Below are 17,072 nucleotides of genomic sequence, written 5' to 3'. Positions count from 1 at the left end.
GTAGTTTATCCACCTCTGAAATTTCAGAAATAGAGTTTATCCACCTCTTAAAAGAGTTTATTCACCAATTGCAACTTTTAACATTCGGTAAAATCACTGTATTATCCACATTCATAATATTTATCAGCACTCTAGGAAAAAATGAATAGGCACTGGTTTTGTTACACTGGACAATCTCCACCACATCAAACATGTTCTGAATGCCTTTTTAGAAATAGTTTGTTCAAACCTAAAAAAAAAAGCTCAGTCAGTAATCAAGCTGCACTTGTGTTAGAGGCCTACTAAATAGGCCTACTGTTTTACAATACCCCATGTTAGAAGAATTGTTCAAAAACTTTCAAGAAATACAATACCAAGAGACAATGTCCCTCAAAGAAACAGATTAATAGCCAGCATATTTTCTTTTACAGAGTGCTTTGATAAATGATCATATCCTGTTTCTACATTTCTCTCCCAATAACAGCTTTCTCAGTTTAGATAATACCAAGGCCATGATCTGTAAATCAATAATTCATAGGCAGGCTATTATAGAACAATGATATTTTGCCCAGAATAGTCTACTGCAACCTGGGCCATAGCTAAATGGCAGGATGAATTGAAGGACACCACAAGATCATTGTAGGTTATTTCAAAATGAAGCAGAGTGAAAAAGTTGAGTGATTTGGACATTTCCGTCTTTATATTTGTCCATAGGCCAACTCCTTAACTCCTTTCCCTACATCTAACATGGGATCCATAGCTGGATTTAAAACTGCTAAAATTGGCAGCCTATTCACCTTTCAAAATGGAAAGTGCATATTGGTGATATGCTGTACTTTATTCTGATTTTACAGCAGTTGGTAAAAATAAAATAATAACATAACTCAACAAAAAAGAGAACTGTATCAAGACCAATACACCAAAGAGTGAACAATCAAATTGCACACATAGCACTTGTCAAAAATAATAAGGCTAGGCCCTAATGTTTTCATGTCTCTCCACAGTCAAGTTCACTGGTGTTTCGAGACCAAAGGGGATTATATCAAATCACCTGTCATCAAATAGCCTACTTACTTACTTACATGTAGCCTACTTTTTCAATCAAAATCAAAAGCCCCCACCCCACCTAATGTAGGCATAGTGCTTTGGCTACACTAGGCTACCACGTAGCCTATCGTTAACACTTTTGACTTTTATTTTGACAGCAGGCTACAGCTGTAGGTGGGTCAACAGTTAGTTGTGCCCGATGTCTGAAGATGTAGTAAGTACAAAGTCCTCATAACAGTAGGTTTAGCCTTAGCACAAATGTAGGCTAGGTCATTTGTATGACAGCAATGAGTGTGCCAGTGCAGAATGTCAGGGAAGGAACCTTGCCCCGTGATTTTCGTTCGTCCATGCCGTAGTAGCGTTGATGACAACTGTGTTGTACTTGTTCAGCACTTGCCTCCTGGACTGGCGGTCACTATACATGCTCTAATTCACAGTGAAGATGATGACTTTTGGGAGGCGTTTGGTCATTACATCAGTGATGACAGGGGATCTGTTAATGGTAAAATTAGTTAGATCCTAGTTCTTCCGATTTTTTCATAGTTCTCATTGTAGGAAGTCATTCACAGCCAATAAATATAGCCTGTGTTTTCAAGTGTGTTGTGTTGTGCTGTTGGTTCTTAGTTGCCAAGAATGCCAGTATTGGAGGGTCCTATGATGGTGTCGAGCCTATGGGTCTTTTGTGGAGCATGAAACCAATCCCTGGAAGTAGACCAGGTCTCAGGTGAAGTGAAACATTGTTTCTGTATTTTTGATTCCATAAGTTTAGCAGGTGACATTGTGTCTTAAGTTGTTCCGTTGATCTGTGTCAGGTTTCGGAAGAAGGATGTGCACACTCCACTGGTTGTCCACCTTTCAGTCTACCGAGACCACATGCATGAAGGTTTTAAAGACACAAAGGCTCTGGCCTGTGCTGTGGCTGAACGCTGGTACATGGCTCCTGGTGTTCAGAAGGTTTGCATCACCGAGAACGGAATCAGTGGGACTCTGTTCTTACCTCCAGGTGAACATATTTAGTGACTCAACTGTCAAGGTTGGAGGTATAACTCATTTAACATTTTGCATAATTTGTTTGCACACAGCTTACAAAAGTAATTTAGTCAAAACATTGTGTCTCCAGATACAGTTAATCTATTCAGTGGATTGTCCCGTTTCGGTCTCTTTATTTTGAAGTACCAAAGTCCTTTGTCAACACAGAGCATCCTCCAGATGAATTAAAACAGATAACACAAAGAAGAAAAGGAGTACCATTCTGCCATTTGGTAGCCTGGTTAGGACAAGGTTCATTCACCTCCCATTTCCAAGGGGCGTCACTAACGGAAGCCAATCAAAAAGCCTCTGGATGCATAGATAGACCTAAGTCCAATCAAACCAATAAAGGAGATAACATATGCTGTTGTGATTGATGCCCAGGTTTTTGGAATATTGGAAATTGGAGTGAATGGTCTCTTTGCCAGACGGACCTGCAGAGCAAACTCAAATTTGCCAAATGTTTGTCTGGATTCACCCTGGCTAGCCATTTGGCCAATTACTTTGAAGAATAATAGAAATAATATGGAAATAAACTGAAACCAGGTGTTCATTATGAATTGGTTGATATGAAGAGATTTCGAGCAACTGAAAATGCGGAATAAAATTATTTTTTAGGGCCTGGACCATTCCCTGGTCTGCTGGACCTATGGGGAGGTGGTGGGGGCTTGGTGGAGTACCGCTCTGCTCTGCTGGCATCACATGGCTATGTGTCTTTAGCACTGGACTATTTGACCCCTAAGACCTCTGACACACAGCATGTGGGCAATGACTACTTTGAGGTAAAAGTGTCTCTACACAGATATAGTTGCAGTCATTTCACAGATGCATTTTAGAACACACTGCCATGTCATTATGGTTCTTAATCAGATAATATGATACTTCAAATACTATGATTTTAAAACCCATATCCCCCATCGGAAATATTGAAAAGTAATGTGCAGAGCAGGCCATAAAACAGATTACCCTTCTTTTACAGTTTTATAAAGTTGCACCCAGTACATGACCTTGCTGTTGGTATTTTGTTGCAAAATAGCCTGGCTAACGTCAGATATCATCTCATTGAGATGGGGTCTGGGAACTAGACATTCATTTTCTTGTATTTGAAACGTGGTTAACGAATGCGCAGAGCCTTTGATTGGGCGCTACGAATGTCTATCAAATGCGTCTGTACATAGCTCAGGCTTTGAACGGCTTTGGTGTGTCGTCATCGTCTTGCTGCCCTCCCTCCGTTCTGTGATTGGTTCCTTCGTTGAGGTGAAAACGAAGTCCATAGAATCCAGGCTGCCTAGCAGCGTGATTAAAGTCGCATGCGTAAGGCAGCATGAGAAAACCCAGGCTAGTTGCAAAACACTTGCCTGCTTCTGCTCTCTTAGGTCCAAATTCCAATGAACTCCACCAAACTGCCTTTGAGCCATATCATTGTTTGCATGCTCAGGTTGGCACAATGATGATGGCAAGGTGGAGATTGAGAAATTGACTTAACAGTGAGATAAATTAAACTGTTGATTCAGTGTTTAAGCAGGAAGTAATTGAATTTCTTTTTCTGTTTAAATGTTTCAGGCAGCATACAGTTTGTTACAGGAGCACCCTCAGGTGTGTGCCAACAGGATTGCAATGTTGGGCTTGTCCTTTGGCACCTCAGTTGCTCTTGGCATGGCTGTTTATTCCCCAGTCATAAAGGTACACAACACCAACCTTTTACACTGAGGTTAAATTCTGCCAGTATTAAATGCTTCAATATAGTGAGCAATACTGCATGTGTGTACATGGAGTTTGAATACAGTTTTAAAATTACACATATCTGATGTTTTACCTTAAAATAATGACTTCAAACTCATTTTGATGATACACAGACTTATGATTGCATGAGACCAGAATTGCATATCTGCCGATACAAATGCATGCCCAGAATGCCTGGTATTGTACCACGTGGATTTTTTGTGTCAGCCAGAAACGCGGCCCTTTTTCGTTTGCTCTCGTTGGGTACACCACTTACTAGTTCTTTACTGGAAGTAAAGTTCTTTAGTTCTTAAACTAATTTGCTTTCCTTTTGCATCTCAGCCAAAGTGTTTGGTGTGTGTGAGTGGGAGCCATGTCATGCCTGTCAATGGGTCTCTTTCAGATGTGTTTGCAGAGATCAAGAAGTAGGTGTTCCCACCTAAACCCACTCATTACTATGCTTTATTTTAGACATTATAAAACCCACTCTTAGTTTCACTTGTTTCCTAAATCTCTCTGTAGAAATGTCCGCAACACTCGCTATGATGAGGAGAATAGGGTCATATGGCGGGACTTGCTTTTGCCCATTCCAGACGACCCCTCCAAGAAAGTCGATGTGAGTTTCATCACAATTGATCAAATCAGGTCAAACGTCTTCATGTAGAGTTATTGTCTTCACACACAAAAAAAGACAATTAAACCTTATAACCTTCTTCCTTACTTAACCTTATAATCTTCTTCCTTCTGTATAACCATCTTTTCCTTACATGCAGTTGTTATCCCCCCACTGATGCTAAGATTCTAATGGGATGTACAGACACCTATACACATTACAATGCATACAGTAGAACACATTTAGACTAAATAAGCAGTGCTATGCCTATAAGCCTCAGTTGAAGGGTTGTAATAGGCATTGATATTTCTATACACTGTGGCTGTTATTATCATCCATTCTGACTCACAGGTGGGTCGGATTCAGTGCCCTGTTTTACTTCTAGTGGGAGAAGATGACCAGAACTGGCCAGCCTTAGAGTCTGCAGAGGACGTACGTTTTGTTCTAATAAGATGGAATTCCTCTTGTAGGCAAACATTACATCAAAAGTAATTGTAATGCACACTGGAAGTGTAACTGTTATGGATCCCCTATTTTTCTTTGTTATTTGTGAATTGTATATGTAGATGAAGCAGATGATGGAGAGAGCTGGAAACAGCCACCTCCTCACTGTAGCATCCTACCCTGGGACCGGCCACCTGATTGAGCCCCCTTACAGTCCACACGTCCGGTCCAGCAACTTCATGGTGGCTCAGTCCAGGACAAAGGGTAAGGCTTGTGTAACCATCCCAATAAACTGTGAAGAATATCATCTCAAATTTTCTACACATTTGTTTTCCCACAAAACTAAACTAGTGAAAGCTGGCTAGTAAGTAAGAATGACGGCTGTGTTTAATTGTCCTTCACATGGCCAAATGCAATCATAATAGTATGCTGTAGAAACTACTCTGCTGCAAAAGCATTATGTGAAAAAATCAGATTCATGATAAAGTAGAATAGATCAAATAGATTATGATGGGCATCGCTTGGTTTGTATTTCAGTCGTTGTTGTCTGGGGAGGGCAGACTGTGCCTCACTCTAAGGCACAGGAGGACGCCTGGCAAAAGACCTTGGCATTTCTGGAGGAGCATCTTTATGGCACCACATACAGATGACTGTCAGGCTAACGCCTTCAAAAAAGGAAATGGGTGGAAATCAGTGCCTGTGGTAACGAGAAACACAAACGCTGAGACGATAATGCCAACAAATCAGTGTAAGCCAATCAACAGTTTATCAATACGTTTCATATCATGTTTAAATAACTGATGCTTCTTATGAAATTCCAAAGCTCAGTGATACAACACTTGAGCCTCTGGTTGTATGTTTTACACAAACCAATGTGTTTATTGGTAGGACTAGGGTTCTTATTCAGCCCTTTTTTGCTTTCATCATCCTGCTGTTCTAGAGGGACCCACATATTCCCAGTTGTGTTATGATTGAGTATTGAAAACTCATCTCTTTAACACCCCCAGAGATTAACTTTATTATTACTGTTGATACTAGTTATATTTCAATCACTGGAAATTGACAAATATTACTACTGGTTATATTTCAATCACTGGAAAGGATGTGGCCTTCAATTAGTCTATGATGATTTAGAATAGTTTAAAGTCAAATAATTCAAATGTTCACTCTTCAAAGTAAACCAATGACAAATAATAAAACGTGTAACAGTTAGTGATTTGTTGTATATTATTTGGGTTTTAATAAGCCATCAAGGGTGTTAACCCTTACAACACAAAGGAAATTGAATGCAATTGACTTGTGGGTAGATGGTTGATGTATGTTGATTTATGTTTGATATTTGCTTAAACATTCCCATATCACATGCCTTTTAGAAACGTTCAAAAACAGATAATCAGTCATTATAATGATTTTAATAATTGAAAGGTGTGCTTTGAAATTGAATGGGACCAAATCAGACACTACATAAATAAAAAAACAAAATTATAGATTTGTGTGGCCCAGTCATTTACTGCTTACTTTAAAATACAGTGTATTAAAATACTGTAGAAAATCTCATTCAAGTAGAGCCATTGAAGGGTACTTGATTTGACGAGAACGAGAGTATCCACTTAGCAACTGTGTCAGTGTCCTGGTTAAACTTACTTTCTCAACAATGATGTGAAGAATTAGAAAATGTAGGACTACAAGTTTGAAATAGACTCTCACATGGGTAGAGGATTCTATTTTTTCCTGTATCACCATTTGTTTGTTGGGTTGTTCTTTTTAATAAAAATGACCTAATTTCTGATAAATTTTTCAATCAATTTTTAGATTTCAGCTAAATGTAACCAATCATTTTCAACAGCAATAATGTAACTTGGTTACCACGAATATAGTATGTGCGTGCGTGCATGCATGTGTGTGTGTGTATGTCTGCACAATAAATGTAAAGCAGTTTCCCCACATGATACATTGTTATGTGTTTTTGTTTGACCTTTAATCAGCAAATAGTCTAGAGAAACTGCCTTGAACCCAAAGATCCAAGACTGTGAAAGAAATGTATGAGCAAAATAGCAGCACTTCCTCATCAAATACTGGTGTTTGCCCTCAAGCAAGGCATTCCGCATGTCTGTCGGGAATTTACCACAATATAATAGAGTATATCAGGGTAGATCTGGCATCATGTAGTACAACAGCAAATCCTCTGACTCAAGCATGAGTTGCTATCCCACATCCTAATTTAACCAAGGTGTCTCCAAGGTCACTCTTATTTAAGCAGTAACATACAGAAAATAGAATATGCAAAACAGATGAATTCTCAACTTGTTCAAACATGAAATGATTTAAGTTTACCAGTCACAATTCACTCTTCAATTTTATTAGCACTGATTTATGATGTATTCAGTCTGAGAGGTTCTACTAGAGAGGCACCTAACAGCCATTTCACCCCAGGATACTAGAGCTCAGATTCTCGGGTTGATGTTGACTTCTCACTTTGTTAATATACATAACTGTTAGATAGAAGATGAGGTATTACAGTTTCTAGTCAAAATAGTGATGAACAAAGTATATTATATCCTCATGTATGAACTAATTGAATTTCCCCTGGGGATCAATAAAGTATCTATCTATCTATCTATCTATCTATCTATCTATCTATCTAATGATTAGTTGATGCATTTAGCTAAAGATTTGTCATAGTTATCTGTTTTCTGCCTAACCAGTGTACAAAGCAAGTTTCAGAATGGCACATAACAAACTTCAGCACTGCAGTCCCAATGGAATGTTATGGTGAAGAAGGATGCATGCTTGAGTATGTATTTGCTCTTTGTGTGTATGTGATGTTTGAATATTGAGCATCTCAGTTACCTGAGGCACATTTCTAAGGGAAGGAGTACCTGTCTGCAAGCGAATATCCCTGTGTCTTTATCCATACCGCTTTCAGTGTGGCATGACAAGCATAAATCAGTCCTGCGTGAAACCTAATCCTCATTTTCCAACCACCCCCAGGGCAGTTCTTTTCCCTCGCTCTCTGTGGAGCTCAGGTGTGTCTTTACATGCTGAGGCACTCAGCACCATTACTCCACAGTGCACAGGGGGGCAGGGGTGGCGCACAGCTGCCACTCTGGACAGAGATCCACTTTTCCAACAGGGCAGGACCTCCACAACTCACAACTTTCACTCCACTCTGACTGTAAGTACCATTTTCAACTTTGTGATTTCCCTTACAAATGGCTGACAAGTTACTGTCTTTGAGATGTTGATGTCATTTAGTTGATGTATGATAATTATCTACTAAAGATGGGATGTGCTGATAGAGGTGGTGGTTGCTTTTTGAGTGTTTGATCAGTGAGTTAAATCAGTGGTGGTTCTGTGAAGACCGCTAGTGCTGACAAAAGCATGTTATGGCTTTGCTATCAACCATGTGGGTTGTTTCTGATACTTCAATGCCTTTGGTGACATGAACGTTATCTAATGTTATGTTCCACATAATGAGTTTTTTTCTGTGATGCAAAAATGAAACTGTTGAGCTGATAACAGATATAATGTGAATGTTAATATGATGTTATATGAAGGTTGCCGTAGGCCTCAGGAGTATTGTGCGGTATGCATTCTGCATTGACTGTTTCAGGAACTCCCCTGACTATTATGTTTTGCTCTGTGGGGCACAATGCAAATAGGTTATGTAGTCTGAGTTCAGGTTACAGGTTTCTCTCTCCCATGTGAGGAACAAGTATTTTCACACTTTCACACTCTACTTTGGATATCATGAAATCAGGTGAAGTTCGGTGGGACTTTTGAAGGTATGACATTAATGTATATGTCAGTTAAACGCTTGCATTGTTTTGTATGTCAGATGACCATCCTGTCGTCCTGGCTGATGTTTTAAGGATATTTGTATTTGTGAAATATATTAGTGTGTGTGTGTGCATATGTGTAGTGTGCAGTGATAATGACTTATGTGTTCTTGTCTGGGTTGATAGATATCATTGTTCTTTCAGAGATCTGTGCTTAAGAATGAAAAGTGTGTTCCTAATGACAAAGTGAATGTTCAGGCACCTATGTTTTGTGAAGGTGTTGATGCAGCAGACATCACATATGTGCATATTAAAGACTTCAGCCAGAATCTTCTGATGTACTGTAATTATGTATGTGGGACCCAGCTGAATTAATTCAGTTCAGTTGAGTTTTGGTGGTAATATAACTACTATAGCTTACTCAATCTACAGATGCCAACAATAAGAATGAAAAAGAGACTGATGAGGAAGACAGGAATTAGTAGTAATATTATTGCTATGGTGAAACCAGTCTTTTGTTTATGATGTTTTCTGGTTGTAGAAGCAATGTGATTTATTTTGCTTCATCTTTCTCTCCCCATTTCACTGTGTAGCTCCACTATGATGATCCTGGGCCCTTTACTGTTCCTGCTCACGTGTAAGTCATTTAATGCACTTTACTGTAATATGAACATTTTGGAACACGTTTGGAAAAGGACAGATTTTCTGTATGTTTACTAATCTGTAGAAGGATTTGTATTTGGGTTTGGCTGATACGAGACCGTCTCTGACATTACCTAGCATCCACACTGCCCTGACTGTGAGGACATGCACTTACTTGCTGGAGTAGAACATTTGAATCTGCTGGCACTAGTTTACTGTTCATTTGCATGTTTGCTCGTGGTTGTCAGATGTCTCAAATAGTTTAGCATCCTAATGAAACCAAGATCCACGCACAGGTGCAGGTAGATTGCAGGAACATACTTAAATAGCAAAATTGGAACATACTTAAATAGCAACAGTGTGCGGTAGAGCAATCTTATTTTTTGCTAGTTTAGCATCCTGTTAGATTATTTCTGTCTTTACAGATTATGGGCTGCAATGATGTTTATATGATCCTTTAATGTCTCTGATAACAGTGTAGGTGAGATTTGGTAATTTGTGGTTCTTCTGAAAATCATCTAATGCCTTGTCATAAGGCATCATTATAACATGAAACAGGTCAGAAATATTTCTTTACTTATCCCAGTCATCTTTTAAACTGGGATATGGGAGTAATGGAGTAAAACTTTATTGGCTCTTTCCTGCCACTTTGTATGTATTAAGAACTCCTATTCTGGAGAGTGTGACTAATGCTTATAGTATTTCCTTTCTATGGCAGCCTCGTTTCTCATCTTTGCTGCTTGTGTTCAGGTTTGGCCACCCCTCTGTTCGCTCAGGAGGATGAGTGTGATGACAACTCGTGTCACCCACAGCTGGGAGACTTGATGCTCGGCCGTTCTGCACAGCTTTCGGCCACCTCCACCTGCGGACTCGCAGGACCTCAGAACTACTGCATCTTGGGATACCTGGAGGTATGGAGAGATTTCAGGGCAAACTTTCCACTAATCACTCAGATTGGATAAAGCTCCATGTCACTCAGGAATTCCATGGTGAACAGTGTTTAATGCCTAAGGCATGCCTGAAGGTCGTGCACAGGAGGAATACCGGGAGCTCACTGGAGTTGAACCTTTTCTGTTTGTTTTTCCCTTTCTGCTGTCAATATGGGAATGATGTGTATGAGTACCTCATATTCTGTTTTGAATCAATTCAAATATCAAATATGAACTTGCTTTGCATATCCTAAGCCCTTTATATTGTATTTTTTAAATCAATACAATGAAATCAGAACTGTATCTTGATTGATTTGGGAGGTTAAAGCTAGCATTTATGCATGTCTACAGAAATGTGAAGATTTTTATTTTATTTGGATCTCATGCTGTCAGTTAAGGAAATACAATGAAGCTGTAACATTTCAAATAGTATTTATTGTGCACTGTGCTGGGTTGATGTGGTTCTTCAACAAGTTTCTGGCTAACCCTGTAGCGTGATGCATTCTGCAGACATGTCCTGATCTGCCACACTTATAGGTCATTACCCTGCCTCTCACTGCTTGAGCTCAATGCTAATTTACTCCCACTGCTTTCTTTACTCTTAACCCCCCAACCTCCCACACACCTACACATACATACACACACACACACACACACACACACACACACACACACACACACACACACACACACAACCTCATACACATGTGATTCAGGTATGTAGGTGTGGCTCTGAGCAAAAAATTCATTCATTCATCACTCGTGTTTGCCATCTTGGCATTAGGTAGTAATGATCTGTTGTTTTTGTTGGCAAACAACCCAATGAGAGAGGAAAGCTTCAGCCTCTTTTGTGAGACCTTTCAGCAAGTTTAGTTTCTTTCCAGCCAGTCTTGCTTGCACATGTTTCTGTATTTAAATGAGCACTTCCAGAGCATTTCCTTTTCTCTTCATTTCCATGTGATGTGTTTTCATATTAAAGCATGCAACATGCAAAATACATTTGTCATTGGCATACTGCCTAACTGTAAAATGCTGTGTTAGCCAAAGTTACTGTGTTTTACCCTTTTTACCCATATTTACCTTTCTGTGCCTGCAGGATGAGCAGAAATGCTTCCTCTGCGACTCAAGGAATCCTTACAACCGCTATCACAATCCCAATAGTCATCGCATCGAGAATGTGATCACAACCTTTGAAGGGTCACAACGCAAGATGAAGTGGTGGCAGTCTGAAAATGGTATCTTCTCTAGAATTCACAGTTGCCTTACAAATCTATCCAAATGGAAAATTATCTGTGAAAATATAAAACAGCACTTTTGAAACTCAAAACAGTAATTTTGAGATTGTCTTTCATCTTAGCTGTTCACCATGTTAGCATTAAACTGGACCTGGAGACTGTGTTCCAGTTTAGCCATCTTGTTCTAACTTTTAAGGTATTTATGGTTTTAATTTCTGTTGTTTATTTAGTTTCACTGGATTAGCACAGAAAGCCAGAGCATTTTGTAACACCATTGAAGCCTTGTCTGTTAATGCCCTGCTCTGCACGTTGAACTCCTAGAGCTTCCGCCCTGCTGCCATGCTGGTGGAGAGGTCTAAGGATTTTGGACAGACCTGGAAGGTGTTCCGCTACTTTGCTGAGAACTGTCAACTCTCCTTCCCTGGAGTGTCCGAGGGACCAGCAACAAGTTTAGATGAGGTCATCTGTGATAGCCGCTACTCTGGCCCAGAGCCCTCCACTGATGGAGAGGTAGTACAGCTGATGTAGTTCAGACATGCACTAGAAATGCCAAAATGACTTCATAACTACCCAATTAAAAACAATGCATTTCTGTAGGTTGTGCTCAAAGCCTTGGATCCCAGGTTTGAAATAAATGATCCATATGACCCTAAAATACAAGGTAAGAGGGGGTCCTTTACGTCTTTTTTGTGTGCAGCAAAATCTTTTAGTAACAGTGAAATACTGTTTGAATAAAACACTGTCCTTGACTTGGCATTCTGTCGTTTTAGAGCTCATCACCATAACTAACCTGCGGGTGAACTTCACACAACTCCTCACTTTGGGCGATACACTGCTGGGCCGTCGGCGGAGGAACCCCGAGGACAAATACTACTATGCGCTGTATGAGATGTTGGTGCGGGGAAGCTGCTTCTGCAACGGCCATGCCAGCCAGTGCATGCCTGTGGATAATGCCCGAGGGGATGCGTTCAACGAGCGAGGCATGGTGAGGGACGGATCATGTTACCTGCGGAGTTTCTTATTTTGTCTTTTTACCTTTGATATTTGGTTTAACCTTAGTAAGCACAGCCGACTATACAGTATGTGAACTGTACACCCTCAGAGTGAGAGGCGCTCAGTGAGGTTGGGGCTGTTATGGAAAAGGGGGAGGGGAAGTGACAGATTTATCTGTGCTTTACATGACCATAACAATGATGACAAACTATTTCCCCATCAAAACACGTCAAGCATTGTTGCTTTATTGTTTTTTCCTTCACCTGTGTTCATGTTCCGTTAATAGTTCACATTTTTATGGTCACACTTTTGAGATGTGTGTATGTGGAGGGACATGTTTTTACGGAGAAATGAGCTACCAACTTTTCAAATTCAAACTTGCTTAACTTCTGGTGTTCTCTTTTGAAGCCCTGATCCCTAAAAAAAAAACGTTAAATGAGCTGACTTCAAAAGCTCAAAATACTGGACATGGTGATGAAACAGTGTTTTTTCACCAGATTCACGGCCGATGTGTGTGTCAGCACCACACAATTGGTACCAACTGTGAGAGATGTGAAGACTTTTACAATGATGCCCCCTGGAGGCCGTCTGAGTCTACAGATCCTCATACCTGCAGAAGTACTGGATCACTCATGTTTTGTCATGTCATAGCACTTCACCACATGCAAACACCATAGCTTTCATTCCTGCATCGAATCAACTATTGAATATTTGTCTTCATTACATAGTCCTTGTAAAGAGATTCAGTAACACTCTATACAAATCTGTGTTGTTGCTGTTGGTAATAGATCCCAGGATGCTTCTGATTAAACTAGAGAACTGATAAGTTGGTGGCATGTAAATGGTAACCTGCCATGTAAATCATATTTCACATGCTTATATCCTAGTACAGTATTCTTAGCCATGTCAGTCTCTGGGAGCTCAATCTAATGGGATCTCTTCTGTATTCTCTAGAATGCAACTGTTACGGTCACTCGGAGAGGTGTCACTTTGACATGGCGCGGTTTGTGGCCAGCGGGGAGGTAAGTGGCGGTGTGTGTGAAGACTGCCGCAACAACCGCGTGGGCGCCCAGTGTGAGCAGTGCCAGCCCTACTTCTACCAGGACCCCAGCAGATCCCTGGAGGACCCTCAGGCATGCATACGTGAGTTGACTCAGCGAGTTCATACCTGCCGTGTGTCGTTTCTTCTACAGGATCTTATTGTGTTTTTGTGAGTTTTCAGGCCCTGGGGGCAAACATCAGTCAGGATTTCCCATGTTCAGGTTTACAGTAAATTGACACTCACAAATAAATGTCACCATCTGAGATGAATAAAAAACCCTGGAAAGATGAACAGAAAAAGTACTATAAGACAGTGATGATTACAGCATAACATGTCATGGCAACACTTAAAACTAACTCCGTCTAAGAAGGAAACTGAATAAGAACAATAAAAAGAGGCACTGTAGAACATAGAGCACATTCCTGGCTCTGCTCACATAAACAGCCTGGCATCGCTAGCTGCCAAATCTTTGACAGAAAGATGGTAGAAAACTGAGATGTGGAAAGCTCTATTATGTGATCTGCGCCATCCTGTTGTATTGGATTTGAACTGTTGTACTTTTGACTTGATCCAGCATGTGATTGTGACCCTGCTGGCTCGCTGGACAATGGCCTCTGTGATGCCTTAACGGGACGGTGCGTGTGTAAGGAGAATGTGGAGGGGGACAGGTGTGACCGCTGTAAATTTGCCTTCTTCGGCTTACGCCAGGATGACCCCTCAGGCTGCCAGTGTGAGAATGCTTACCCCATTAACCCATTTCACATAGTCTCTTTGACCGCATGCTAGTATTGCCTGCCGTAACACTTTGTTGCTTCTAGCTGCTGTTGTGATGTTTGAGCAATAACTTCTATTCATTTGCCAATTGTTTTTTGTTTTGTTTTCTCAGTTTGTCAGTGTAACTTACTTGGTAGCATCACAACACCCCATGCATGTGACCAGACCACAGGCCAGTGTTTCTGTCAGCCTTTTGCCACAGGACCGTACTGTGACCAGTGTGTGGTACGCCTCTTTACGCCTCATGAACACTGTACATAATGTGTCATAGTCATTTATATTGTGGTCAGAGGTTTTCCATTTCAGTATTACAATACAATTCAGGGTAAACATTGTGGTGAAAACTTGGGTTACTGAATACTTACCCAATGTTTTTCTATCTGTAGCCAGGCTATTGGGGTCTAGGAAACACTGTATACAGCTGTCTGCCTTGTGACTGTGACACAGGTGGATCCACCAGCAGTTTGTGAGTGTGCATCAACCTGTAGAATTGTTATTATCACCCAACCTCCTTACATAAGCCCAAAATACTGTATATCCTGTGAACGTTTGTGTGATGTGAAGAGTACACTGTCCAGAAGCTGTTCCACTTATATGTATTAATATGTAATTTGTGGCATCCATTGTATAGAAGTAAGTTGTGTATGTTGGCTTGTGGGGATATGTAGGTGCTCCAGTATTGATGGTCAGTGTCCTTGCCGGCCCAACATGGTGGGGATCAGCTGCAGTAGTCCGGCTCCTGGTCACTTTCTGGCCCCGCTGGACTACTACATCTATGAGGCTGAGGATGCCACACCGCTGGGAAGCGGTGGTTCATCACTGGTGAGAGCCCATTGTCTCTGCTATAAGCCAGTTTTTACAGTCACAGGAAGGAGCTTTCATGAGACTAGTGAGCGAACTAACCAAATAAAACAGTCCTGTTCAACGGACATTTAGCACTGATAAAAGCTAGCAGACTTGCTGGTGTATTTAGTAAATACATTTGATGACATTATCCTGTTCAAGTCTTGTTTCAGACCTGGATCATAAAAGTACATAGTGAATAGTTTGCAAGGTTTGTTGATCTGCACTTCACATGACTATAAGCCATCAAGTACATATTCAACTAAATCACCTCAAAAATGGCAAATTGTTGCAGTGTTTCTCTAAAACATATTTTAGTTTGAAGCCTTGTTAGTCCCATAAGTACATAACTAACTAGAGGACTGTCTTTGAAGGTGAATCCACCCAACCCCACCGGTGTACCACTGCCCATCTGTGAGCATTACTACCGTGAACAAGGTTATGACTTCAAACTCAGTGATGGACAGTATGTGCTCATCAGACGAGAGAGGCGGAGCAGTCGACAACGAAGACAGGACCAGGTGATGATGTGGGCAATGATTTAGCATGTGTTTGCCAACTAATAGAACTGATTTAGCATGTGTTTACCAACCAACAGGAATCAATACATAATCATGTATGCATATGTACCAATATGTTTATAATATAGTGAACATGACGAGCCTGACGAGCCAGACCCACATCAAGATGTAGGGTCTGGGGACTCACCATTGGCAGTGCTCAATCCAAGGGGTGGGATAAACGGTTGTCTTTCAAATTCCCTCTGCACACAATACGCTACAGCTATGACTTCAGTGCTGTTCTTTGTTCTTTTCTCAAATAAAAAAGCTTAACTCCAAGTCTTTAAGAGTCACGACCAAAGCTGATTCGAAAGGCCGCAGTTTGCCAGCAGCAGCAGCCATCTCCTTTGTTTTCAAGTAGCAGGGAATACACGTGGAACCATCACAACACTGTTGTCATTTATGTCAAGCCCGCCCACCTACTCTATACACGATGTGATTGGCCTGATTAGTTTTTCCAACTTGCAAGCCAACAGAGAGTTGTTGGACGACCCTGGCTGCAAATTACATTTGCTGCCACTAGGGTGCATCCAGATTTCTAGGGTAGAACATGACACTTCTGGATGAGTTCAAATGTGATGTTGGTTGGTTGGTTATGTTGCTTTCAATTGGATAGGTCTAGATAGATAGATAGATAGATACTTTATTGATCCCCAGGGGAAATTCAAGGTCTCAGTAGCATACAGACAACACACACTCATTCACTAACAGCAGAAAAAATAATTAAAAGTATATAATATAAAAACACAACTAAGCAATAAGGACAGTAGAAGATAAGAATATACTAAATATACTAAAATACAAATTATACTAACTAACACTTAATCTAAATCAATTCTAAAAACAGTATCCACATAGTGGTGATTAATCAATCAAGAGGCGCTTGCAATGACTGAGGCAGGGACTGAGCCTGTGATTCTCTGTGCATAGTACGGTAAGGTAAGGTGCTCTGTGTGAGTGAATGTCACGGTGATAGTGGTCTAATAGCACCACAAGCTAAAGATAATCTGTACCATTGTTTGAAACTATTGAAATATTCAGTCTCATTCCTATATCCTTCTATGTTTGCATTCTATGTTTAAGCCTCAGTATATAGAGCCTGATCCAGCTGTGCAGGTCAGAGAGCGCCGGCCTGGTTTCCCCATCACATGGACTGGACCTGGGTTCAGGAGAGCTCCACAGGGTGCAGTCCTCCGGTTCAACATTAACAACATCCCAGCCTCCCTGCAGTACCACCTTCTGCTCCACTATGAGCCAGAGGTATCCGCTCGTCCCCATGTGGCCTGATGCTAAGTCTAGGTTTGTGTCACTCTTACTCATACTGTGTCATTTGTAGTCCTCAGACGACTGGGTGGCCAGTATCAGAATTGTGCCTTCAGCACCTTTGGACTACGGAAGGTGTCAGAATGACCCAGCGGCAGACATGGAGCTAACACTGTCT

The 17,072-nt window shown here is 40.8% G+C and overlaps 2 protein-coding genes across 3 annotated transcripts in view; both read left to right on the top strand.

The window, feature by feature from the left end:
- The first annotated feature begins 74 nt into the window (after positions 1-74).
- On the top strand, positions 75-6,783 carry acot19 (acyl-CoA thioesterase 19). Of its 2 annotated transcripts, XM_048258008.1 has the most exons (11): positions 1,224-1,240; positions 1,464-1,528; positions 1,651-1,750; positions 1,839-2,029; positions 2,674-2,837; positions 3,619-3,738; positions 4,120-4,202; positions 4,300-4,393; positions 4,742-4,822; positions 4,957-5,098; positions 5,372-6,783. In XM_048258008.1, exons 1-11 carry the CDS (start codon positions 1,236-1,238, stop codon positions 5,482-5,484), a joined length of 1,158 nt encoding a protein of 385 aa, XP_048113965.1. In that variant the 5' UTR covers positions 1,224-1,235; the 3' UTR covers positions 5,485-6,783. The 2 variants fall into 2 exon arrangements, with proteins under 2 accessions (XP_048113964.1, XP_048113965.1); XM_048258007.1 differs by having other exon boundaries at positions 75-1,528.
- A 720-nt stretch (positions 6,784-7,503) lies between these two features.
- Positions 7,504-17,072, top strand: part of lamb4 (laminin, beta 4) — a 17,821-nt gene continuing 8,252 nt past the window's right edge. Inside the window, exons 1-17 of the mRNA XM_048257187.1 lie at positions 7,504-8,009; positions 9,207-9,250; positions 10,006-10,166; positions 11,281-11,419; positions 11,542-11,615; positions 11,741-11,929; positions 12,017-12,080; positions 12,190-12,404; positions 12,910-13,030; positions 13,367-13,555; positions 14,029-14,184; positions 14,341-14,453; positions 14,615-14,694; positions 14,897-15,050; positions 15,446-15,592; positions 16,715-16,891; positions 16,968-17,072. The exon at positions 16,968-17,072 is cut by the window's right edge and continues 11 nt beyond it. Of these exons, the coding sequence (XP_048113144.1) occupies positions 9,214-9,250; positions 10,006-10,166; positions 11,281-11,419; positions 11,542-11,615; positions 11,741-11,929; positions 12,017-12,080; positions 12,190-12,404; positions 12,910-13,030; positions 13,367-13,555; positions 14,029-14,184; positions 14,341-14,453; positions 14,615-14,694; positions 14,897-15,050; positions 15,446-15,592; positions 16,715-16,891; positions 16,968-17,072 (2,121 nt within the window). The 5' untranslated portion in view covers positions 7,504-8,009; positions 9,207-9,213. The remainder of the gene's footprint in view (positions 8,010-9,206; positions 9,251-10,005; positions 10,167-11,280; positions 11,420-11,541; positions 11,616-11,740; positions 11,930-12,016; positions 12,081-12,189; positions 12,405-12,909; positions 13,031-13,366; positions 13,556-14,028; positions 14,185-14,340; positions 14,454-14,614; positions 14,695-14,896; positions 15,051-15,445; positions 15,593-16,714; positions 16,892-16,967) is intronic.

Source organism: Alosa alosa, chromosome 11 (assembly GCF_017589495.1).
Source record: "Alosa alosa isolate M-15738 ecotype Scorff River chromosome 11, AALO_Geno_1.1, whole genome shotgun sequence".
In the NCBI taxonomy this organism is placed as follows: Eukaryota; Metazoa; Chordata; class Actinopteri; order Clupeiformes; family Clupeidae; genus Alosa; species Alosa alosa.
This window is presented reverse-complemented; position numbering and strand designations above follow the sequence as displayed.

Bases quoted from the DNA above. Each gene is read 5' to 3' on its own strand.
- acot19 (XM_048258007.1), top strand. From the start codon at position 1,333: ATGTCAGGGAAGGAACCTTGCCCCGTGATTTTCGTTCGTCCATGCCGT. The intron at 2,030-2,673 runs GTGAACATATTT...ATTATTTTTTAG, and splicing joins GACTCTGTTCTTACCTCCAG to GGCCTGGACCATTCCCTGGT. The intron at 4,203-4,299 runs GTAGGTGTTCCC...ATCTCTCTGTAG, and splicing joins GTGTTTGCAGAGATCAAGAA to AAATGTCCGCAACACTCGCT.